This window comes from Porites lutea, chromosome 3, assembly GCF_958299795.1.
Source record: "Porites lutea chromosome 3, jaPorLute2.1, whole genome shotgun sequence".
NCBI lineage: Eukaryota > Metazoa > Cnidaria > Anthozoa > Scleractinia > Poritidae > Porites > Porites lutea.
Window position 1 is genome coordinate 47140724 of NC_133203.1, and position 26241 is coordinate 47166964.

Sequence of the window (26241 nt, forward strand, 5' to 3'; positions counted from 1 at the left end):
GAGTTCTTTTGTCGGTCATTTCCTCACTCCGGGGAGCGCAACGGAAAATAATAGGGAACTTAAACACCAGACGTTCTTGGTACCACGGACGCCTACCTGAAGTATTTTTGCGGCATGAGAGCCACTGCGCATGTCAAGACGTTCTTGAGCTGCGGTCACCGACACGGACTTCAAAACGCGAGTTCTCAGGTTGAAACCAGAAGTTCAAATTCTGGGTTTCGAAGAGTTTTCTTCATACAAAAGTAGAAATTCTTTGTCTGAAATAATGTTTTCTTCGTAAGAAAGAAACAAAACTTAACGCAAATCTTTGAAAGGCATTTTCAACTGAATAATGCTGTCGGCGTTCGGCACGCAAACTGCGTCCCCGATCCAGTGCTGCGCGGCCAGCCATGCCGTTCGTGAATCAAGAACGTCTGGTGCTTAAGTTCCCTAATATTCGATTCTAGACCTAACATCTCTAAGGTCTCTCTCGACTTGTCAGTCGAGTCGCGTTTATCGAAATTCATTCGACTATCGATAGTCATTCCCAGGAGGTCATACAGGTCTTTAGTGGTAAAAGAGAACTGGTGATCAGTAGACCCCAGAACCATGGCATGATGCTTGCTAGGGTTGACAATCATTCCGTTTTCTGTATACCAGGTATTTACCTTCCACACTTCGCGCTGCATACGCTGGTCAAGGGCGATAGGATCAGAATCCGAGTCATATAATTGCTCGTCGTCTGCATATGCATGAAGCTTCACTTCTATGATGACATAGAAAAGGTCATTTAAGAAGATATTGAAAAACATCGGTCCGAGTACACATACTTGTGGTACACCTCTTCTTACAGTTTGCCAGCTAGAGTATGCATCGCCGACTTTCACCCTCTGCATCCTTCCGCTCAAGTTATCCTCAAGTAGCGCGCAAGCGCTGCCGTTCAAACCATAGGCTGATAGTTTGGCAAGCAACAGCGCATGCGGTATGGTGTCAAACGCTTTTGACAGCTCCATTGACACTACAGCCACCAGTTCCTTCCTATCTCGGTTAGCTTTCCAATCTTCAATCAGCCGCAGCAATGATGTTTCACAACTGTGGTGTCGTCTACATGTTGTTTATAGTCCGATAATAACCCCTGTTAGTAAAATCCAGCTAGTGATCTATTATCAATGCTGCGTTCTGATTGGTTGAGCTACTACTAGGCTATATGTCATAGCCTACTAGTAGCGAAAAGAGCGCGCTATTTGGCAGCAAAAAAGGATTAAAGTCTAGCTTTAACTAGCTAAAACTTTTTTATTCTCGATATTTTTGACCAACTAGTTGGATTTTACTAAAACAATTATCCCTCTCGCCCTCATGGCCTCAGAGTCAATAGCCTATTCGGCCTTCGGCCTCATGGGCTATTGACTCAGAGCCCGAATAATTGTTAAATAGAATACATCCCTCCATTTTTGCGTTCATTTTGTCTTTCTTGATTTACAGAAAGTAACAGAAGAATAAAGGTGTGTAAGATTGCATTTTGTTCTCTTCACGGCATCGGAAGACGGCGACTCAAAAGAGTAAGAAGCAGCCCAGCCCCACAGTCGAGACAGGGAAAACATTACAACAGACCTAATAGAATATCCCCGGATACGATAGAGCAGGTAAGTTTAAGTTTGCATGTAAAAAAGTAAAGGCGCACACGAGCCAAAGGCCCAAACGGCTGGAGTTCATCCTGGTTTCCTTAGCATGAAGCATGCGTAGGAGTATTGCTACTCGCCCCTGGACGGGGTGCCGGTCCATCGCAGGGTTACCTCCCAGCAGTATGTCGCCAGTACCCATTTATACACCTGGGTAAAGAGAGACAAAGTGGAGTAAAGTTCCTTGTCTAAGGAATCAACGCGATGGGCGAGACTTGAACCCTGGACCTCTATATCGTAAGTTCGAGGTGTTAACTGATCGGCCACACTCTCCTCCACAATTTGCATGTTTATATTGAGATGCACTCACTGAACGGTAGCCTGCCAAAGGAGCCGACGTTTTTTGACACCCCATCTGGTTTCCCCGCGAAATGATGTCTGAGAAACGAGCGCAGAAATCCCATGCTGATGTCGTATCACCACCCAGATCCGGGTAGTGCTTCGGATTGGGTGAAAATTTCCCTTCATCAATGAAAAGCACCACTCAGAGCTGGGCAGTAACACGTCATCAGTATGGAATTTCTGCGTTTGTTCCTCGCACGTCATTTCGCGGAGAAACCAGCGGTGGTGTCACGAAATGCCGGCTGTTTTCTCAGCTAGTGGTCTATTATCAATTCTGCGTTCTGATTGGTGGAGCTACTACTAGGCTTTATGTTATAGCCCACTAGTAGCGAAAAGCGCGAATTTTTTGGCGGCAAAAAAGGATTTAAGTCTAGCTTTAACTAGCTAAATTTTTTTCTCTCGATATTTTTGACCAATTAGTTGGATTTTACTAAAACAATTATTCCTCTCGCCCTCATGGCCTCTGAGTCAATAGCCCATTCAGCCGATGTATTGACTCAGAGCCCGAAGATGGGCTCGAGCAATAATTGTTAAAGATATGTCGTTAATTTTCATACGCAAATAAGTTCTAGCCAATCAGAGGAGCGAAGAATGTTTTTGCACTCGAGAAAAAATTGATACGTTCAATCAGAATTGCAAACGATGTGTTTTCGCTTGTGAAGAAAAGCGAGTTTTTCACCTCAAAGTTTCCCGCTTTTTATTGGTGTTTGCAGCGCAGTCGCTTCGCGAGGTGCTTTGCATTCATTAAACGAGGAAATTTGTTGTGTTCATTGAGGAGAGTTTGCCTCCTAGAAAAAAAGAAGACAACAACAACAGTTAAGAATTGGAATAGGATACATGGTAGCAAGCTTTAAGGCGTACTTTCGCATCAATGGTCAAACCAGGGTCAAACACTTTTTTGTCAACAGTAGATCAGGGTTTCAAACGAGCGCTTGGAGCGACTCCCCAAAATCACGTCCGCCTTGTGTTCGCCTGAAAAACGTGACAAATTAGCGCCTGTTCTACAGACCACGTCCTACTAATAGACACGATTTCCTTGTTCAAATTTGTGACTGGCATAGTAATAGTTAGTCCTTTTGTTCTCTCTTCCGGTTTTTTTTTTCGGGGATAAGAAGTAAAGGTTTCTTCAGAAATGTAGAATCAGTATCAGATGCTGTTTCGTTAAGAGTATCCGTTTTACACCGGAAAAAGCAGAAAGTTGGCCATCATAGAATTGGAGATTTACTCTTTAAGACAAACACGGTCTCCCTTTAATTTAGGAAGCTGTAACTATAGGTACGGAAAAACGGGCAACAAAAAACGTTCAACTTGTTTTGAAACATTGCAGCAAAACGAGTTGAATAGCGATGTTGCGCATTTTGCCACTCACTCAAAACCTATCTTCCAACAAATCAGATTTTTAACAGGTTTGAACATTGGTAGTAACATCGCTATTCAACTCGTTTTACAGCAACGTTGCATAACAAGTTGCACGTTTTTAAGAGTTGCCCGTTTTTCCGTACCTTAACCCTTTAAGTCCCAATGGTGACCAACACCTGTTTTCTCCCAACAATATTCATACCTTGTCAAGAGATTTGATTATGAGAATTTATGAAATGATCACTAAAAAGGAAATGCTTTGATTTGCCATAAAATTCTCTCAACTAATTCTTAAACGAAATGTATGGAGATCAGTTTGGAGAATTTTTATGTGGATATTAGGGCTTAAGGATCCGAAATGTGTCTCGTGATTATTTCTGGGAAGGTTTCTGGAGACGCGCCGCGCTGTGATTGGCCAACTTTTTTCCCTGTCCCAAGTAACTATCCCAGAAGTCTTTGCGAAAGTTAACTCGCCTGAGTTTCCTATGCGCTTCTAAAGTAGAGATTAGTTTCCACTTTATTCTAACAAATTACTGTTCTGTTTCAGATTAGAAACCACATTAGATCATTCCCGAGAATGACAAGTCATTATTCAAGGAAAGACTCGCCACAGAAGCGATTCCTCAGCCCAGATCTTAGCGTCAGTAAGATGTATAATCTTTATCTAGAGGCTCACGAACCTGAAATCCTGGCAAGGGAAAAAGAAATAGTAAAAGCTAGGCGTGAAAACCTTCCCGTCCCCGCAAAACTCAAACCGGTTGTGACCGTGCACGCTTATCGTAGGGTATTTAATTCAGACTTTAATTTAGGGTTCGGTCGTCCCCGTACGGACACTTGTGCCACCTGTGATAAACTTAACCTCGCGCTTAAGTCCAATCCAGGTGACACAGTCGCTCGTCAGCAGTTAACGGACCACCAAGATATGGCGGACAAAGGATATCAGAGTGTGCGGGAGGACAAAAACGTAGCTGTGGCCAGCTGGTCAGATATGACCCGTTCTTTAGGTTTGGCTGACTTCTGTTCAAAAGATAGCGTGGACATGATTTCATTCGATTTCATGCAAAATCTACCCACACCAAATCTCTCACATAATGACGTTTTCTACCAACACAAGCTGTGGACGTACGTCTTCGGGATTCACGATCTGGTTGTGGAAAAAGGATATATGTATTTGTGGGATGAAACCATTGCGAAGAGAGGTTCGTCGGAGGTTGCTTCTTGTCTCGAACACTTCTTCCATACCTACCGCACGGGTGCCAGATCATTAGTTTCTTACTCGGATGGGTGCGGCGGTCAGAATAAAAATTTAACAATCGTTGGCTTGTACAATGACCTACATACAGCAGGCGTGTACGACGTACTTAATCATAAATTCCTCACTAGAGGTCACACATTTCTAAGGAACGACTCTGACTTTGCACAGATAGAGAGGAGGAAGACAAGTGCGACTGTTTATCTGCCGAGTGACTGGTACTCGGTAGTGAAAGAGGCCAACCGCCGAAACCCATTCGAGGTCATCAGTATGCAACAAAGACAGTTTCTAACTTATAAGGATTTCATCTCAAGCAAATACACCAATCGTCACTTTTCTTCGGGCAGCTGTTCCTTTCGTGACGTTCACTGGCTTAACTTTGGTTGGGGGGAAGAGTTGAACCCAGTCACCAACAAGGTCACGCTAGTGCACCATCCAAACGAAGTTTGGATGCGAAACACTTACTCCTCTGAAGAGCCCTGGAGAAAGGTGAAGATACTTAAGGACAGAGCGGGTGATGTTTCGTTGGAACAGTTGTACCATTCATCACTGGTACCGAGTGCCAAGAAAGTCCGTGATCTTAAAGCTATGGCTCGTTCTCACATCCCTCTCCCTCAGCGCAACTTTTACTTGGAAATGGACAATTCCGATGACGATAGTTCGGAGACCGAAGATCTAGACAGCGACTAGCTGAACCATTTCCAAGTAACTTCTCTTCATCTCTTTTCTTATTTTTACAGTATTGTCTTTTTCGTTAAGGTTTCTCACTTTTTCTGCTGTCTTTGTCGGTTTCCCCCTTTTTCTTGGTCATTTCTACAGTTTTGAAAAGCGCAACGGTTTTGTAACGTCGGTTTAGACGGAACCATTTTGTCGCATGTTATGTGCTAACGATAAACCTACAACCTGAACTATACCGTGTAAATCGAAGTCAAACCTACGACAATCGCAAGTTACTTCTAGGTTTGAATTACATGATACAACTCGTGTTGTTATGTTCTTAGACTTTCACTCGACTAAACAGGGACTTTGGTTCTTAGTCACGTGGCCCTTACTAAATTCAAATGTATCCCGATCATGATACAATTGAGCAATTGTAGCCCGCTTGGGATACAACAGCACGTGATCAAAGCATGGTGGAAAATGGTTGAGAGAAGGCGAAAAAAAACACTGCCATTTTCATTTTGGTGAGTGAAAACAACTGCGCAAACATACAGGAGCCTCAAACAAAAAAGCAACGATTTTCGATGTGAACTAAAAAGAGAAACATCAATTAGTGTAGGAAAAAGATGCGGATCAGTAAAACACAAGGAAAATATATTGTACATCATATGTTCTGCGGTTTTGTGAATTAGATTTGTGTTTCTAGAGGTGTAACCGACATTGTTTTAATTCGCTCTCCCAGGAAACTAGTTTTCCCCTTGCTCTTGGTCATTTTAATCCTTCTGTGTAGATCGTGATAAGACTTCACTATAACACCATCAACAGGGACATGCGCAACGGAGTATATAGAAATTTCAGAAGCATGGTTGCCCACGATCAAGAAACACAACAGAGGAGCCGTACAGCAGCGGACCCATGTGGGAGCAGCACACCAAAAAAACAAAGAAGAAAATTATGAACCAATCACAGCGGCTGAAAAACAATGAATCACAGCGGAGCATCGTGTTTCATTAGTCTACGCCGCGTGAGCTGTCGAACTTTTTTCCTGGTGAAGACGTTGTGATGTACGTCATATTGATATCAATGATTGTCCTATATTTTGGTGGTCCGCTGTCATAATTTTTTTTTCAATAACCACAATTAACATTGACTTCTTTTTGTTGTAGTTGCGAAAATAGCACTTTGCTACGAGAACTCTGAATTAAATACGTTTATTTGTCTCATCGTTGTAGCGAAAATTTTTCAAGGTATTCATTCAGAAAGACTGAAAACGTTAATTAATCAATTCTAGATATTTTAAATATTTTTTCAGGCTTTCTTTTCGCAACTGCAAAAGTTGCATCTATAACTGCGATGATCATCTTTCATCTAATTCTTCACCCCGCAGTTCACATATATGATATTCATATATTCATAACTCTCCAAGGAACATGTTAATGTTGTTAATGTATTAATTGATTTCTGACTGTTTTGACTTAGGACATAGGGAAAATTGTGGTAGCCTGTGTACATCCACTCCTTCCCCCCAGGCTTTCCAAAAATTGTTTGAGGGGAGGGGGCGGTTGTACACAACAAACGGTGGGTTTTTTTTCCTCCCCGGTGTGGCAGCTTAAGCAACCACGTCTCGGCGACGACTGCAAAAAAGGTAACTCAAATGGTCCAATTTTGGCACAGTTTTTTGAGAAGAATGAATTCAAAAACTGACTTTATATGAGTTCAGAAAAAAGAAAAATAAAAGCGATGTTTTAGTTAAGTGTTCACGTTCTCCGTAAAAGTAAAATTAGGACGTTTCACGTCGTAGTCGTGCATGCAACAGCGGCAAAGAAGTTTACGAAAAAGCGTGATGCACTTACATAGTCGTTGTTGTTGTTCAGGTAATCATAACTGACCCTATTGATTTTTGTCCTTCTCGTTACCGTCGCCATCATCATGGCTTAATTTTATTTTAATTGTTATTCTGATTGTTTTGATACTGAAATCTTCATGTTGAAGATAAAGTCAATCAAGTCTTAATTTTTCACACTACACCGGATGTCCGGTACCGTATGAACATGACCTGAGATCAGGCCCAATTTTAGGGGTTCTCATACATTCTCTCTAACGGCTACCGCCTTGCCCGCCGGAATGTTATCACAAAACGAAACGAAAATTGATTGAGCCTGATCTCAGGTTATATGAACATAGCTGAAGTTCCCTAATCTTGATAGTACAGTGGTGGATTTAGGTGAGCCCCCCCCCTTATTTTAGACCAAACTGAGGCCCGAAGGGCCGAAAAAAAAAACTGAGACCGCCCCGCCCCCGATCTCAGGGTCTGGATGAGCGCCCCCCCCCCCCCCCCCCGCCCTTATCTGAAGGTTGGGATCCGCCACTATAGTATACTCAGCTGCTGCGCATGTGCTCCTTTAGTACTTGATAGTGATCGTCACTGCCCTCTTGATTGGGTTATTTTGCTTGTACATAAAGAAAATAAGTGGCGAAAGTGTATTAAAGGAAATATCTCCATCAATAGCTATTTTTTTAAAGAAATAGACTTCTATTTTAGAAAAAGCTTGTGGCTTCTAACTTTTATTTCTGATACACGTATTTACATTTTTATTCCCTGTAAATTTATCTTTGTGGTTTTTAGATTTTGAATTTTTAAGTTTTTAAGTTTTATTTTTTGAACATGTATTAATATTTTTAAGCTCTGTAATTAAATTATCTCGGTTTTAATAGTTTTTACTTTTCACGCTAGCACAAGGATTGTAAAGCGTCATGAAAGAGAAGCTTTACACCGCGACAGAAATTGTTCTAATCCTGTTCATTTCTATTTGCTGCTGGTAACTTAGCAAATACTGAAGTTACCGAGTGCTGAAAAGTTCCTTCCTCCTCGGACTGTTGAAGCTGATCATCCGAGGTTGTAGGCGCTAACATTATGCAAAGACGATGATAAATCTCGAGCTATAGAGAAAAATTAGTTATTTGAATTTATTGGCCCTTCCGTTTTGGTCTTGGAGTAGGTTTTTACTGAAGGACCCTCTCTAGACAGTAAAACGACAAGGCCTCTTTTAAAAGTACATTGAAGACTGTGTATTTAGCTCTCTGAGCCTTAAAAGTTCATCTGATTCTAGCGAAATTCTACCTGAAAGACTGAACCTTTAACATAAACTCCCGCTATGCATGACGTTATGTTGTCAAACGTGAGATAACCAAGAAGCTGGTATGGCCAGAAGGTTTGGCTTTATTTTCTTCGTGCGTCCCAGTCTTTGAAGACACTGTTCTTAGGATTAAATAGACTATTTAAGACTCAGAGATTTGACTTTGTAATTATGATTAGACAGTTTCGTTTCCATGGTGAACTTGTTTCATTTATTAAAGGAAAAACCATCCATGCAGTCCATTTAATTGTCCAATTACAACCCACCCGTCCACCCCCAAGCTTTGCGCCACAAGGACAGGAGGGATCAGGCTGCCTTTTCTCGAAAGCCCCGTTGATATTTCCGGCTCGAAAGGCCCGGTAGCTTATTGGGTAAAATTGGCAAAATAATACCAAAAAACACTAGGTTCGTTGTCATTTTCACTGCGAGAAAAACTGCTTCACGAACTTAGCGATCACCAGCCATTTTGAATGCTTCAGTGTAACCGTACCAAGAATGATGAATCTACCTTTTATAATCCTGAATGTAGACTGGGTTTTTGTATGAAATTAGGTATTGCGGTGCATAAATGAAAACGCGACAGCTCAGCTAGAGCTGAGTCGATCATCATGCTATGTATTAACTTTCCTCTGTCTTTCCCTTTTGCATCTGGTGCAAGTTAAACAAATTGTTAAAGTACAGTAAATATTAGCCTGCGAAGCGCAGACGCATTTCCGGTCGTCGCTTCTCTCCCTAAATATCAGCTCACCAAACGTTGATTAGAGGGAGATCTCTAAGGTTTCCTCGGAGTTTCTTAAGAAAATGTGCTCATCGAATACTAAATAGTTACGAAATACTAAGACTTTTATCATTATATTGTGGTAGATGGTTGCATCACCATAATTCACAAAGTTTTCACGTGCGATTCTACTAAATGAAACAGTCCTTAACTCCGTGACAACTTAATAAGCCATTCCCGAGTTCCCCCTGGCCTCTTTATCAAAACGAGGTTAAGTGCTCAGCCTTTGATATGGAAATGATTTTTCATTCTCATGCAAATAAAACTCATTTTCACAAGAAAGGTTGTGCACTTGGCCTCATTTTGGAAGTGAGGGTTTTTGGAACCTCGGAAGTGGCCTATTCTTCATATTTCTCCCTATTGTTTACGAGGTTACTTTGCTCAAACGATTTTAACAAATCACCTCCTTTTCTAACATCTGCAATAAAATTATGCATCATTCATAACTTTACTTCCAACAGAATGATTGTCAAATTGCTGAAATGCTGATTTCTACTCATCCCATGTTATTCCACTCAATGAAACAATCTCTAATTATTTCGTCAACTGGCTACTTCCAAGTTCATTCGCTAACGCAAATTTACCCATCTTTACTTAGCCACTGGGTACGTTAAATTCTACGTTTTAATTACTTTTATGACAACAAACTTGTATCAGATGTGGTTGTACTTAAGTTGCCGGACCGTGAATTTAAAGAAGGTGGTTGAACTTTGTACGAGAGAGATTAAAGCATGTTTGCGGACTTAATTTACTCGGTATAGCTTCAAAAAATTCAGCTCTTGTTCAAGCTTCTAAAAACACAATTACGCATACTTCCAAGTTAAACTAGGATTTCAATTTGTTCTTCACTTTGAAGCAGGTAAAACATAATTTACGTACGTTGTTCGCGATGGCCGAATTAGGTCGAAAATGTCTAGAACCAGCAGCCACACTAAAATATGAATGCTGAAACAGCAACCTCGTCCCCAGGGCTTTTCCCTTAAAAAATGGGAAAAGCCCTGGGGACGAGGTTGCTTAAACAGCTGCATCACTGTACTCAGCGTTTGAATAATGAAGATATGTAAATATGATGCTTCTAAACACCCTTAGCTGTAATAAAAGACGGTAAATTGTAGCTAATTGTGAAGAACCAAAATGGCAGTTTCAAAGTGCCCTTGTTTGACCTTAAGCACAGCACTGTCATGTTTAGATGCCAAAATCTCATTGGTTCCTTGCAATCAACTGATAGTACCTTCAACCTTATTGGCCCCTGCAACACACATCCGAACAGACAAAGCCACAAAGCCACATACAGTTGACTCCCGATAACTTGAACCCTCGCTAACTCGAACCTCGCACTAACTCGAACCAAAATCGATTTCCCCAGGATTTCCGTGATACATTTACTGTAATTTTACCCTCGGTAACTCGAACCCTCGATAACTCGAACCTCCCGCTAACTCGAAGTAGTTTTTGTTTCCCCGCAGATCATTTCTAAATAATTTTACCCTCGATAACTCGAACCATGTTTTGAGCCTTTAAAAAGTCTGGAAAAAAATAGTCTATTGGCGACTGAAACATTGAATTATGAATTTCCCATTGACGTGTTGTAGGAGTATAGTTTACTGGCTAGTGGAGGCTGATGCTGTTTGTCACAAATTTAACATGAAACAGCTTTTCTTTTCAAAACAGCAAAACAATACCCGAGGGGTAGCAAAACGAATGCTCTATTTAGGCAATGTTTTGTTACGTTACGTTCTGATTTACAATCTGGAAGTATCATCTTTTAATTATCACTGCAGTTAAATGTGATTAGAATGTTCACTGTGTAGTAAAAACTGTTTTTTTGCTCCCGGCTATTTTCTTCGAACTCCCGATAACTCGAACTTATTTCGATTTCCCTTGAAGGTTCGAGTTATCGGGAGTCGACTGTACGCTTAGGCCGGCTGACAATTATATGAGTTATTTTTTTGAAACTGCTCAAAAAGCAGATGGCAGGCAGTGAAACTAAGCTATCCAGTCTTGTTTTGGGATCGTCTGTACCATAAAGATTTCCGAATGAAGCTCGGACTTTTACGGCCCCTCACAGTGGATTTTTCAGGATTTCTTTTTTAATTTTATAGCGCGATATTAAAAAAAAATTTAAAAAAATAAAATTTATTATATTTCTCAACTGTGCAGCCTTGAATTTGCTTTTGAATGTTAGTCAAAACTAAGAATAAGCTAAACATTTCAAAATTTCGCAGGACGGACATCGAGTGAAAACCGAACCCCAGGCCTCCTGGGTACTCGGGTAATCGGCACCACGCCAAAATGGCGGAGGCTTCAGAACCGGGTTCTATTGATTTGGCCTCATTGTTGAGGGCAAATAAAGTGGAGGCGCTTCATACTACTGCCCTCTGTGGGCCTGTTAGATTTCTTGTATGGACTAGACTTTCTGAAGAAGGTTCCTCCTGGATTATTAAGTAAGTCTTTCCTTTTTCCAATATTCTTGCCATACTTCTTATATAAATATCTGTTGTTGGGACGTCCCATTTTAAAATTAATCCGACCCCTCTCTAAGGATGAGCAGATTCCTACCCATCGAGTGCGGGCAAATAGCCTATTCCTTCAAGTCAATCGTGGAAAAATAACCGATTCCTATCAGTCGAGCGTGGGAAAACAAGTCCAAATACCTCGCCGCACTTTTAATTCTGAACGCTTAAAGAACGACAGGGTGTGGATGGCTGAACACATGCAGTTCAAAAGTTTGTGGATTGTTACAGATTCTTAGCGGATGTGAAGCTCAAATTTTGCACGCACAAAATATATTTCTAGGACACAACATTTATGAGGTTAAATGTGAGATTTTGATCGTTTACATGGCAACATGGCTGATTAAAAACAATTATAATATTTTGAATTTATGAGGTTTGCACAAAATGAAGGCAAAAGATTTACTTAAGAAATTGCAAACAGCTTACAAATTGATAACCTTCATTTTTAAAAAATCAACTTACTGGCTCAGTTAATTCCAAGCATGCCCCACTCCTGGGAATTAGTCAGGCATTGGTCATTTTCTTTCAAAATGTGTGCAAGCAAGTAGGGGTGGGGTTGATGGTATGCTTGGAATTGACTGAGCCATAACCAAATTATAACAAACAGTTTTTAAAATTTAAAGAAAATTGCTTTCATGAGAACCTTAATAATATTGTTGAAACTTGAAACTTGTGAACTAGGGTGAGGTTTTTCTTTGGGTACTCCAGTTTACCCCTCTCCTAAAAAACCAAAACTTCCAAATTCCAATTTGATCTGGAAAGCATGGACACATTTCAACATTTTTTTAAGAACTCCTAAGTGCTTCAGTGATAAACAAATTTTAAAAAAATCTACTAAACTGTCCCATGCACATTTTCTTTTTTCTTTCTTTATAAGTCAATAATTTTTACAGATTTGGATTTTTGAATCTTAGATTTCTTGATGTTATTTTATTTTCCTCTTTCGATTTTATTTTTTATTTTTTAGCTATTTATGAGATAATTACAGGACCCTTTTGATAACAGTTCTTTTTATTAGGATTGATAGGTCATCCTGTATAATTATTCGCATTATTATTATTATAATCATAACTATAACAAAATTGTCATATCGGATTGGCTATCAACTGCCCTGATTTCAGCCTTAATTGGACAGTTTAATAGGACAGTACGCGTCATGCCTAAGTAATTGGACAGTACGCGCCATCACGCGCGCGCTTAAATGGCTTTTTTTTCATTGCTAGCAAAACAAAATTTCGGAGTTTCTTGTGTTTTGATTTAAAAAATAGCCTATTATATCACAAATTTTGTTAAAGTTATGATTAATTGGTAACAGAACTTCGTGTCGTCCAATTCAGGTCTGTAATCATACTCGTGATTAAACAAATCGGACTCCCGCTACGCGGTCGTCCGATATTGTTAATCACTCGTATGATTACAGACCAAATTGGACTCCACTCAGTCCTGTTACCATTACTTATTATTATTATTTTGCTGGTACCTGCTTCTTTCTCATCCCTTTGGAGTACTCTGCTTCATAAAGCAGCAATACATAATTTTACAGCTATGCCCTCACCTTGTGGCTAAAATGAGGTATTAGTGTTTATTTAAGTTTTATTTTACCTGTCAAGCACAAGAAAATTACCAGTTATCTCAGTTTTTAACTGATTTCTAATTCTGGGTAAAAATATCCAAGATGGCGGCCAAGAAAGTGGCCATGTTTGTATACCTGCCAACTCTCCTGGTCTTCCCGGGAGTCTCCAAATTTTTCATCAAATCTCCCCGTCTCCCGGTTAGAGCAGCAAATCTCCTGTTGCCTTTTTCAAAATTTTTTTTTATTAATTTCGTTATTTCTGAAATATCAAAAAGGAAAATAAAACAAGAACTGGATTTAGTGCTCTTGTTTGAGCTGTTCTCGATCGAAAAACATAAAACAGAGCAATCAAATTGTAGTTGGTTAGAAATCAACCAATCACATTGCACAATAAATGGTAGAAAGTTGGCGTGGTTTTCACACGCTGTTATCGACATCGGGAACATTCGGAAGGCCTTGGGGTGATTTTCAGAGAGTATTCGGACATTGTCAAAAATGATATTCTTACAATGCAAAGATTTCAAGACGTCTCCAGATTTTTGTACTCGGGGGGTTGGCAGGTACATGTTTGGTGATGTCACAGGCTCCCAGCAGTGCCACCACCCATAATTAAAATATATCTGATCTTGCTGAGAAGATAAAACGCTTTCCAGTGCAGGTAAAATCTTTTTGAAATACTGTGACATATCAAAAACTCAAGGGAAGGGTTCCTCCGACAACAGTGGCATTTAATACATCAGAGGGTTAATGTGTAAAACAAGATGTTTAAATACCTTAAACCTTTACTCGGGAAAAAAACATGGTAATGTGCTTTTGTTTTGCTTTGACTTTTAGTGCATCTGATGGAGTTGATGTGTGGCACATACAACTGGACAAAGCACAACTCGATTCCCATGTAAGATAACTCTGAATAATAAAACTGGTTTTGTACATACAGTCAAACTTTTATATGGCCCTCTCCCACAATAAAGTGACCAGCTATTTTAAAACACTAAATTCTTAAGGCAAAGCCTTTTGGTTAGAATCACTTGTATGATGACTGCCTTTCTTAAGCAACCACAAGCAGTTTTTGTGGTGACTTTGAAATTGCCTTAAAAGCTAGTAAAACATAGTAACATAACCCTGAATAAGACCACTTCTTTTGGTTGTGGGCACTTTTTTGAGTTTGAGCGGAAGGAGGAGGGGGTGGGTGCTTATTAATTTTTTCTACTTTTAGGATGGGTGCTTATGCGAGGTGAGCTCTAATTCAAGGTTGGGCACTCATTTGAATAAATACAGTGTGTGCTTTTATCAAATACATATCTTGCAGAGAGAAATGGCTGCAGTTGATGGATATGATGCTTACTTTACAAGATTCAGGTGAGCATGACACAAAACCATGCAACCTAAACATTCTGTCCAATAACATCAAAGTTTTGCTGTTTTGAATTTTCCTTATTCTGTTCCCAAGTGCTTCCAAATATGCTATTCATCACTTCAATGGTTTGGTTCAAATTCCATTGCCTGCATATACTAACACTTAATTTTCAGAAAGTGAAAAAGAAAAAAATTATATTACATGTATATTTCCTTTATTGTTCCAAGAACACAATTTATTATATAAACACCAATGATATACCAGGTGGGCTTTTGCACAAAAACTTGATATCTTCACATGAGAAAATAACATGTTATCTTCACATGTGAAAATATCACCTTTGCTATGGCTACATAATAAATCGCGTCTTTCACACCAAAAAACTATTAAAGTGAAATGGTTTGGTATTTCATTGGTGTTTATATAATAAATAGAACATTACATGGCCGCTTGGAGATACTAAATTTCTCTTCTCGTGTTGAAAAAATATTTCACTCGTTTGCTGCGCTCACTCATGAAATATTTTTCAACACTCGAAGAGAAATTTCGTATATCTGCACGGTCATGTGATATCCTCTATATATCTTTTCCTCTTTGAAGACTATCAATGGCATTTTTCTTTAATTAGCCTTTATGGGAAACAGTAGTCTGCACATACATTTGGTGGCAGCGGCAAATCGCTGTAGGCTAAAATAATGTAATCAAATGTGTCAGCGCTAAGCATTTTCTTTGTATTGAGCTGGCTATATCTATTGATACCTATCAACTTAGAAACAAACCCAATTAACAACTCCAAAATTTTTTGGAGTCTGACTTTTCGAGAAAATGTCATCAGTTGTCAACACATGAGAGCGTGAGATAGGTCGTGAAATCGTGAGACTCACGACTTGGCATGTCTGAAACTAATATAGGGCTAGGAGACAAGGTCAGACAAGGGAAATTGAGAATCAACCTAGGTTAAAACATTTTAACTCGAACGTAATTTTGACCCCTACCATATATGACCTTCTTACACATTTACATGCAGCAAATTATCATAGTTGAGGGAAGGTGATGATATACACCAGACCACACCACTGAATTTAATACTCAACAGGTCAGAATTCGAGAGTGGCAGCATATCTGTAGCACAGATAGCAAATAAAATTGCTATAACAGTTGGTACAGGAATTCCACCTTTGTGTTATGATCTCTATGAAGCTAAAGCAAGTGAAGGAAGAAAAGAACTGCTGACAATTCTTTTCAGACTGGCTGACAGAGTATCACAACTTATTGAACAGTTAAAAGGTATTAATTTTTTAATAACAATGTGACGGAAATGTTGTAGGTATACTAAAAATGAATGAATAATAATAATGTTAAAAGGCAAGAAACCATAGGAAATTCTGAGGCAAAGCAGGTTGAATACTCAGGTGTTTTTAAAACAAGTAATGAACTCAAAATTCAAGCAATCTGCAGTTCAATTTTTCTTCTACATAGGAACATTAACGATCATTTTCCTTTTAATGTGTTAACTACACATAATAACCTACAGTGGCCTCAAGAATTTTGCACAAGGCAGCATTGGTAGTGGGGCTCCTTATTAGAGTTTTTTAAAAAATAATATTATCATCCTTTGTCCACCATTATGAAAGTGGTTTTATTCTTCTACAGCATCAGCAGATTCACTGGAGAGACCTAAAAATCAGAAACTGGTGGCAGACCAAGTATCACGACTCACTAAACAGTTGAAAGGTATTTATAACAATATGGTGGAAATGTTGTGGGTACTAAAAATTAATGAATAATATTAAGGCTAGAAGACTGAATTAAAGCAGGTTGAATACTCAGGTGTTAACTTAGAAGCAGTTTTTACCTGCTGCTACAACATATAACCAGAGATGCCAACCTCTGGAGACCTAAAATCGGGAGACCGTCTTTTTTTTCACTACCCCTCCCCCCTCCCCGAAAAATTGACCCAGCCCCCAATGGGAATAACTTAAGACATTATATGACATCTTACATGATGTACATACTATCAAAATTCGAAATCATCATTTTGATGCTAGAAATAATCTTTATCAATGACTAAATACGTGCAAAAATGCCCCAGAAACCATACTGGGCATAAGAAAAATTCAAGTTTTAAGCTAAAAATGGGCTTAATTTCAAACTAAGTCTGCTTTATTTTTTACTAAGTATTCAATATTTATAGTGGACATAAAAAGCGGGAGATTTATGTACCAAAGCGGGAGAGCGGGAGACGAGGCAAAAAAGCGTAAGTCTCCCGCCAAAAGCGGGAGAGTTGGCATCACTTTTTAACTCCATGTTCTTGAACTTAACATTATTTCACACAATAGTTATGTGTATGTAAATTAATGTCGGTACATTTCATTACAGTCAACTTGACTGTCTTATCAAACACGAAGACAGACACCTCTGTAAAAGGGACAGCCAGAGTTGGTCCCCACCTTTCTTTACTTCCTTTCTTCACTTCCTTTACTTTACTCTCTATAAGATGGACACTTAGCAGGGTTGTCACTAAGGTTTCAAGTTGCCAGGTAAATACAACAAGTAGGCGGGAAATCAAACAGCTAGGGATTTCTTTCGGTTCTATTTTTCTTCTATTTTCCTGTGAAGTAGCTGGGAGCCATTTTCATAGTAGCTAGGGAAAATCCCCACCCCCCACCTCTTAGTGACAACCTTGCACTTAGTACTGGTCCCAAAGGTGTCCTTTTTAGAAAGAGTTAATTAACTACATTAACTCTGTTTTTAGCAGCTTACGTATGGTCATTTTCTAGCTCTCTCTAATATAGAGTGCATCATTATTTTGAAAAAAGTAATGAACACAAAATTCAAGCAATCAACTTTACGTTTTCTTCTACATAAGAATATATGATCATTTTCCTTTTAATGTGTCAACTACACGTAACAGCCTTCAGTTGCCTCAAGAATTTTGCACAATCTAGTATTGGTAGTGGGACTCTACATTAGAGTTTAAAATAAAAAAATATTGTTATTTGTCCACTATTATGAAAGTGGTTTATAAGTTTTATCTTGCAAATTTGCTTGCACTGTTCCATTCTTCTTCAGCATCAGCAGATTTACTGGAGAAACCAAAAAATCAGAAGGTGCATGGTTAATGTTTATTTCACTTGTATTTATTTTGCTTTTGTTATTATTATTGTTGTTGTTTAATAATCAATTAATTTTTCTATCGCAAGCAAAAGAGACAAGGATTGTAATGAAAAACAAATTTGAGAAAAGTTGCAGCATAATCACTTGTGGCGGCTTAGTAATTTTTCATGCTGGGTTTTGATTAAGGGTGCATGTATGCAAAGGAAAATATTTTTGTGTCAAAAAGAAGGAAGAAACTCTGAAGCACGTTTTCATACACTGTTAATATTAATAAGATATTTTTTTTCGTGTTTTAAGAATCAGTTATAGAAATACATTGCTCATTTTTTTGTTACCTATTTTGAAAATAATGCTGCATATTTCATTTTTATCTTATAAGGACGGAGTTGCAGCTTGTTCCTCAGTCTGTAGTGAGTATTCAGAGAATTAACATTCAGACACTTCAGAAACTGCACACTCTGCTAATTGTGTAAAAATTGGATGTAAAAGTTTTACAGACAAAATTACTGAGGAGATTGTGTTAACATGGCCTGTGAGTTGCCAAAAATGTGGGGCTAGGAAACTGTTCCAACATTCTTCTGAACATTAAGGCACTAACATGAGGGAGGTGAGGGCTGTTATTACCCTGTGAGCAGAAGCTTCACTTTTGCGCACTAGTTTATACACTGTAAAAATGAGCCTCTGCTTGCAGTGTAGGCTGTCATTGACTCCTGGCTACTTTCATTCAGAAAACAAAGAAAAATAGAACCAAACGAAATCGACAAAGTTCTACTTATTGATTCCCCACCTACTTGTTTTATTTACCCAGAAACTTGACAATCTTAGTGACCGCCCTTAAGAGGCATTCCACAGTTTAAGTGACTGGGATGATTGAAAGGGGGTAAAAAATCAAAAGCCAAAAAAATCCCTTTGACTTCCAACAAAAAAAATCCCTGAACCAAAATATTAAGGTACCCCCAAAACTTTGCCAAATTCTCCTAACCCCAAAACCATACCGGACTGAAAAATTTCAAACCCAAAAAATTAAAATGGGAGCAAGGTCTAATCAATTTCCAGATTTTTAAAGTTTTGAGGTTTCATTTGGACTGATGCCCATTTATATCATTGTGAAATGACGATTTTTCTGTTTTTCTGTGAACTGTTTAATAGATATTCCACCAAAGAAGACCAGCCAGGCTCCCCCTGTGAAAAGGAAACTAGAGTACAGTCTTATCAATCCAGGCAGCAAAGAGTAAGATTTTACCTTCTTTTTGAGTTCTCCCAGGGGTTCACTCCCGTGGACCCCTGGGGGATTTGTTCAAATTTATGAAATACCTTGGCAGAAAAACTATGACAAATCATTACCCTCTAAGGCAACAGTAGGGCACCTGTGTGGCAAACCTCGTCACCTTTGTAAGCAGGCACTTGTAAGTTATATGAGTCCAAGAAAACCTTTACTTTAATGTACCTGTGTAGTACACCTTCAAATAGTGCGTGAAAAACTAGTCGAATATCGATAAATAATCGATTAATAAGGGCATTATGCTACCAATAAATATGCCAGATGCCGTCTAAAGTTTGACGCAGAAGGAGGGGAAAATTAAGATGATATTTTAAAACAATATACGTTTATAACATTTTTCAATCCAATATAATCACACACTAAGTTAAAGACAAGAGTATTAAAAGAATACAAAAAAACTATACAGTTCTCACTGCAGTCTCTGTTTTGTTCAGTTTGACTTAAATACCGTAGGATTGAATAATCTTCAGTTGTTTTGGCAAAAGCACACAAACTGATATACAAATAAAAAGAAAATGAGTCCTTGATAGGCCAATCTAAACAGAATTAAAGTTCTCGGAATCGTGTTGTCATGTTTCATTTTTCATTTTTTTGTTTGGCAATTATTTATTTCCAATGCTTGCGTACTGGAAGGTGTATTGAACACGTGATCAGACGTATCGGTCTGTTGCGTCTCCTTGCCTCGCGCTTCGTTCAGTAGAAAGATGTCATCACTCCAGGTCATTTTCTTTCCCTGTGCATCTAGGCTTGATGACAAAGACACAGCCTCTGAAGGATCAAGAAAAAGGGACAAACGACCAGAAATGTAACGAACAAATTTTATAGCTCGCGTATATGTAGCTAGCGGTTTTTATCAGTTTTTTTCAGTCTCCAGCTCATTTTCTCTCCTTGTGCATCTAGGCTTGTTGACAAAGAAACAGCCTCTGAAGGATCAAGAAAAAGAGACAAACGACCAGAAATGTAAGGAACAAATTTTATAGCCTGCGTATATGTAGCTAGCGTTTTTTATCAGTTTTTTTTTTCAGTCTCTAGCTCATTTTCTCTCCTTGTGCATCTAGGCTTGATGACAAAGAAACAGCCTCTGAAGGATCAAGAAATAGAGACAAACGACCAGAAATGTAAGGAACAAATTTTATAGCCTGCGTATATGTAGCTAGCGGTTTTTATCAGTTTTTTCTTTTCAGTCTCCAGCTCATGTCCTCTCCTTGTGCATCTAAGCTTGATGACAAAGACACAGCCTCTGAAGGATCAAGAAAAAGAGACAAACGACCAGAAATGTAACGAACAAATTTTATAGCCTGCGTATATGTAGCTAGCGGTTTTTATCAGTTTTTTCTTTTCAGTCTTCAGCTCATTTTCTCTCCTTGTGCATCTAGGCTTGATGACAAAGACACAGCAGCCTCTGAAGGATCAAGAAAAAGAGACAAACGACCAGAAATGTAAGGAACAAATTTTATAGCCTGCGTATATGTAGCTAGCGGTTTTTATCAGTTTTTTTTTTTAGTCTCCAGCTCATTTTTCTCCTTGTGCATCTAGGCTTGATGACAAAGACACAGCAGCCTCTGAAGGATCAAGAAAAAGAGACAAACGACCAGAAATGTAAGGAACAAATTTTATAGCCTGCGTATATGTAGCTAGCGGTTTTTATCAGTTTTTTTTTTTTCAGTCTTCAGCTCATTTTCTCTCCTTGTGCTTCTAGGCTTGATGACAAAGACGCACCCTCTGAAGGATCAAGAAAAAGAGACAAACGACCAGAAATGTAAGGAACAAATTTATAGCCTGCGTATAAGTAGCTAGCGGTTTTTTTGTGTGATTTTCAGTTTTTGTTCGGCCGCGCGCGAGGTCAAATGAGAAAACGATGGGGAAGGGGGCAAGGACGAGAGAGAAAAACCGCCAGCATCCATCTCCTTGACACTTTTGAAACGCTGGCGTTTTTTGTCCCTAGGTACCTTCGCTACGACGACGGCAACGGCAGCGAAAATTTCACCCAAAAGTGGGATTCGCGCTGTTCCAAATTCATCGCTCTTATTCAAACTCTTCTAGTGTCAGGTTTTGTACCAAACCTGACATTTTATTGATAACCTTTTTCAATCCAATATAATCACACACAGAAAGCCTATTGAACACGTGTCTATCTGTTTAGTCTCCTTGTCCCGCGCTTCGTTCTCAAGAAAGATGTCAACTCCTCGAGTTCTTTTTGTCTCCTTGTGCATCTAGGCTTGATGACGAAGACTCAGCCTTTGAACGACCAAGAAAGAAAGAGAGACGACCAGAAAGGTTAGAAACAATTTTTACGATATGACTGTTGAAGGAACAGGAAATTGTCTCCTTTCAGAGACCTTTTCGAAGAACTCTCGTTACTTAGCAGGCTCTTAAAGGTGTTCACCTTATAGGGGAGCTGTCGCGCACGCTTCGCGCGCGCCAGCGGAGCACCATGGGTAAGTAAATCTACCCATCCCAGAAAATTTGGTAATCACGTGACCGTGCACCGACCGACCGCCGTCGGTCCGCACCACAGGCATACCAATGTGAAATAATTCAATCAACAGGTATGGCAACCCAAATGCAACTCGAGGTTATTTTTGCGGGAAATCGCATAGCCACTCGCGTCTTGTAAAGCAGAGATAACTAAAGAGTCAAGGAAGACGAAAACGGAAAGCGGAAATTGTTTCTGTACCAGTGTTGTGTAAAGTATTAAGCTTAGATTAATTGTCATGTCCACAAATTTGGAAGATAGAGCAAGAGAAAGACAGAGAAAAAGAGAAAGTAGGCGGCAGGCAAGGGAAGCTCGACGAGAAAAAGGTCGACAGAGATCTAGGGCGAGAGATAAAAAAAAAAACAAAGGAGGCATTTTTTGTTGTAAGAACAGAAAGAAAATTTTGTAGCGGCGGTGACAAAATGAGAAATGCTACCGGCCACCAATTCAAGGTGGAAATGAGCTGCAGTGGAAAAAAAAGTGAACAAGAACACGTACCACATTTCCTCCAAAATTTCAAAACGTGTAACTAAGAAGTTTCTGGAAGTTTCACGTTGTAGTCGTGCAAAACAACGGCAAAGAAATGTACAAAAAAAGTGTGCCGCACTTGCAAAGTTGCTTTTTTCCTCATTAGACCTAATGTTGTTTTTCACCGTTCTCCGGTGTTGCATTCGCCGCTTAGCATTACACGATTTTATATTTTGTTTGAACAAACTTTAAATATTATCGAGAGCTTCGCTTTTAGCCCTGGCTAAATCTATTTAGTATATACTAAAACAGTGGATAGTGTTTTTCGAGCGCTCTGATTGGCTACCCAATCAGTGAATATCCTGCACTATTCACTGATTCACCTCCAGTTCCTCCGAGCGAGCAACGCCAAACTCGCGTAAGTTGCGAGCAAAATGCCTTCCCGGTTTTCTGCCGTAAACAAACAAACAAATTTCACAACTAATCAAGCAAGCTGTTTCCGAAATACACGAAGAAGGTGACGAAGTTCGGATTGGAAGTTTTAACAGGTAAAGCTTTGTCTTTTTGACACTAATTTATCGATAAAACTGGTGAAAAAGTTTTTGTTTACAAATGCAAATTAAGTTTAAGTCTTGCTTACTTTATTTAGTTGAGTTGTTCATAAATAAGCTTCAAACTAAATTTAATAATCTTTTTTTATAGAATGATTTTAAATACAGAAAGAATTCACAACTCCTTTTGAAGAAATTTCCCCGCAAGAGCTAAACAAATGCCTTGAAAAGTTTTAATTGTCGGCAAGAATAAAGCGACGGCCGCAGCCGCCCGGTCATTACGCGCCAAAATTGTAATCGTTGGCAACAGTATTTGAGTTAAAAATCATCATTTTTGTGCTCAATGATCTCACTGTTTTAGTATATACTAAAACAATTATTCACCTCAGTGTCGGTGGCTAGTCGTGGATATTTACCTCACTGCTTCGCAGTTCGGTAAATATCCAGGACTAGCCACCTCCATTTCGGTGAATAATTGTTATATATTACAGAGTTTACTGCTCAAACTAGATAACAATTATTCACTGAAGTGAAGGTGGCTAGTGGTTGATATTCGGCTGAAGATTGAACTGCCAGCTCCTTAAGGTAGGCTGCCGAAATCAATGCCGTTAAACGTCAACTAAAACCCATCTCTTCAAAGAACCGTACCTTTAAAAGTTGTTTAACTTTATTTCATTTTATTAGATATTTAATTAACCTGATATTAGGCTCTATTTTCGTTTCGCTTGGTAAATAAAATTCTGGTGGGAAAGGCAAAACGAAAATAGCGCGACCACGTGAAGGTTGATTTCCACTGTCGCGAGGCCCAGTATTTTGAGAAATGAAACGTAAAATTAAGTAGTAATTTTGATTTTTATACTAGCTTGGGCGTTTCCCTCTTTTTCCATCATTCTTTCTTGTTTTTATTAATTTATTAATTTGTGTTTTTTAGATGGAAAAGAAACGTGCGCAAGAACGCTATTGTACATGGGCTGGAGCGGAAAGACGAAAAGGGAAACATTATCCCACCAAGAACCACTGGACCACCGTGTAAGTGCAAAGAAAGGTGCTTTGAGAAAGTGGACGACAAACTTAAGATGCACATTTTGACGTCATTTAACAGCATGCCTGATAAAGCCAGACAAGATCAGTACCTTAGCGGTTTGGTCCTCAGCTTTGACCCAATCTGGGTTGGCACTCAAGGAAGGGGAGGGAAATTCTCCGAAACGAACAAAGGAAAAAAGCTGACCACTTTCAAATACTACGTTCCTAAAGGTAACTTCTTTGAAGAAATCCACGGTATAGACTGTTCACAGTCCGCTATTTTCCCGTAAGCTCGTCGACATCGAGCGCTTTCCTGAGGAGGGGGGTGGGATGCTCAACAAAGTTTTATTTGGGGAGGCTCCGCCCCGAGGTCCGATCCCTTACCCTCTTATATACCATTTTTGACAAATAAGGTACCCTTCCCCTATAGGCAAATCCTTGTTTACATTTTTTGCCTCATTAGCATAGGCTTATCATTATCTAATGAAGCTAATAAAATGAAATTTTTGAATATTGAAAGAGCCCGATATACCAAATAGTTTGGGAGAAATTTTCTTTTAAAACCCCCCAAATTTACAAAGAATGTATGAGCTCATTAATGTTTTGCCACCCAGTAATTTTGCAGTTTTTGATTGCTGCTATTTTCTTTGTTTCTGATTGCAAAGAGCTGAAGCTTGCACAAACCTTACTGCATAAATTAACCAGCTCTTTCAATTTTTGAACCTAATTGCCGGTAATTGGTCTGTTAACTCTATGCTTATAAGCAAAAATGTAAACAATGACGTCACGATGAACCCGCCTATACCTTCTATTGACAAAAAGTACCCTTCACATACCTAGTGTAGACTAACCTGCGTAGCAAGGAAGAACGAGCGCGCGAGAGGGAGACACGCGTGTCTCCCTCTCGCGCGCCCGTTCTTTCTTGGGTCTGCTTTGCAGGCGAAGTGTAGACCTTTGCATACCCTTTAAGTGCTGTTAATATTTTATCTTTGAACACTTTCAAATATTGCGTTCCTGAAGGCGGAGTCTCCCCTATAGGCACTTATAGAGAGTACCCCCGGCCACGGGAGCGTTTTTGCCATTACCGGCGGCCATCTTGGTTCCAAATGTACCGAGAGGGCGGGCCCCTGGGTTCATAGCGGTGGGGGAAGGGAAGCGCCCCGAAATTTAATTCTTATCCCCAGGCTAGACATTTAAAAACCAAGATTGCCGCCCCTAACGGTAAGCGCTTGATCTCGACGATCGTAGGGGGAAAAAGGAGAGCGTGAACAATATATCTTTATTATAATAGATACATTTTGTCTTTGTTGTTTGTGTTTTATTCACTGAGCGAAAAGAGAGAATGTTGGTAGTCTATTGAAATGTACCCAAAATAACATTTTCGCGCTAATCTAAATCCTGTAGCAGAAGCTGTTTAACAGCATTTCCCCTTTACCTGTCCTGCGAGCGAAGGTTTCTTTCTGGCATTGCTTGAAGCATTTACGAAGTCGTTCGCGTCGCTTGTCAGTTACGTACGTAGTTGGTTTGTATTTTGTGCGACGGGAAGAGACGTCTAAAAACCGAGTTGAACTACACGGATTTATATTTCCTGGTTGTGTTAGGGCTCAATTCTTCAAGTTTTAAAATATATTTACTCGAATGGTGCCTTGTTTACTAGGAGGCAGCTTGGCCGAGTGGTTAGAGCGCTGGATTTGCAACTCTGAGGTGCCGAGTTCAAGTCCCGCCCCGCCCTGAACGCTAGCTGGATTTGTTCACGGTAGTCCCAAGTTCAAATCCTTGGCCACGCTTGTAAATAGCCAGCTGCTGGTTTGCCTACGGCCAGTTGGGATTCTTAACCCTGTTAAGTTCAATTTGTAATTATTTGTTTCAGGCATTTTCTCGGCCCCACTAGCATACATGCTCTAAATACCGCCGAGGGTAAATAACGGAATTATTATTTTTATTTTTATTTTTATTATTTATTCATTTTATACATCCCTAGACTGGGGGCACTCTCTTTCTTTTGAGTCACAGTAGATTGAGATCACACGCGAGGGGCGAGCGATGAAGCCGCGAGGAACGAGGGCGGAAGCCCAAGCGAACAAGCGGACAAAAAAATAGTATATTATTCACACCGATCACGCCCACACTGTTAATAAAGGATAGGGAAATCTGGCGGCCAAACCGAGGGACCATACCTTCCGAGACAATGCACAACCAAAAGGAGACACCACATCTTAGGACCCAAATCTCAAAACTCCCCAAACTTCAAAACCGCCAAGCCTAAGCAACCGCAAACCTAAGACCCCGAGGCTAAACAGCCAGCGGCAACACAACGACGTAACGACGGTATGCCTGCGTTGCGGCTAGTAAGAGGAAACAATAGACGAGAAACAACATAAGGCACATCCACTGGCCGGAAATAAATAAACACAACAGAATACTGCAAACAAACAAACTATAAAACCAAAGAACTGCTAACAGCCAAAGCAAAACACCTTTGTTTTCGATCCAGACAACGGCCTTAGAGCGTTTTCACTCACGTGGCCAGCATCTATGTTAATTTATTGGAACGAAAGAAAGCATTTCCATGAGAGAAGAGATCAAATCCCAGAGGATTTTCTCAGTACACCAACATGGCCGCCGTTTCATTGTTTTGCAACACTAATATGGCCGCTGTAACGTCATGTGAAAACACTCTATACATGCACTA

At 39.6% G+C, this 26241-nt stretch overlaps 2 protein-coding genes across 2 annotated transcripts in view; both read left to right on the top strand.

The window, feature by feature from the left end:
* Positions 1-26241, top strand: part of LOC140932405 (uncharacterized) — a 45792-nt gene that overhangs the window by 14205 nt on the left and 5346 nt on the right. The window contains exons 7-14 of the mRNA XM_073382016.1: positions 19777-19836; positions 19932-19991; positions 20090-20149; positions 20408-20470; positions 20568-20630; positions 20731-20790; positions 21249-21308; positions 23458-23780. Of these exons, the coding sequence (XP_073238117.1) occupies positions 19777-19836; positions 19932-19991; positions 20090-20149; positions 20408-20470; positions 20568-20630; positions 20731-20790; positions 21249-21308; positions 23458-23780 (749 nt within the window). The remainder of the gene's footprint in view (positions 1-19776; positions 19837-19931; positions 19992-20089; positions 20150-20407; positions 20471-20567; positions 20631-20730; positions 20791-21248; positions 21309-23457; positions 23781-26241) is intronic.
* LOC140929836 (uncharacterized) lies at positions 1466-5452 on the top strand. The gene is made up of 2 exons (XM_073379532.1): positions 1466-1622; positions 3907-5452. The coding sequence occupies exon 2, from the start codon at positions 3937-3939 to the stop codon at positions 5299-5301; it is 1365 nt and encodes a 454-aa protein (XP_073235633.1). The 5' UTR covers positions 1466-1622; positions 3907-3936; the 3' UTR covers positions 5302-5452.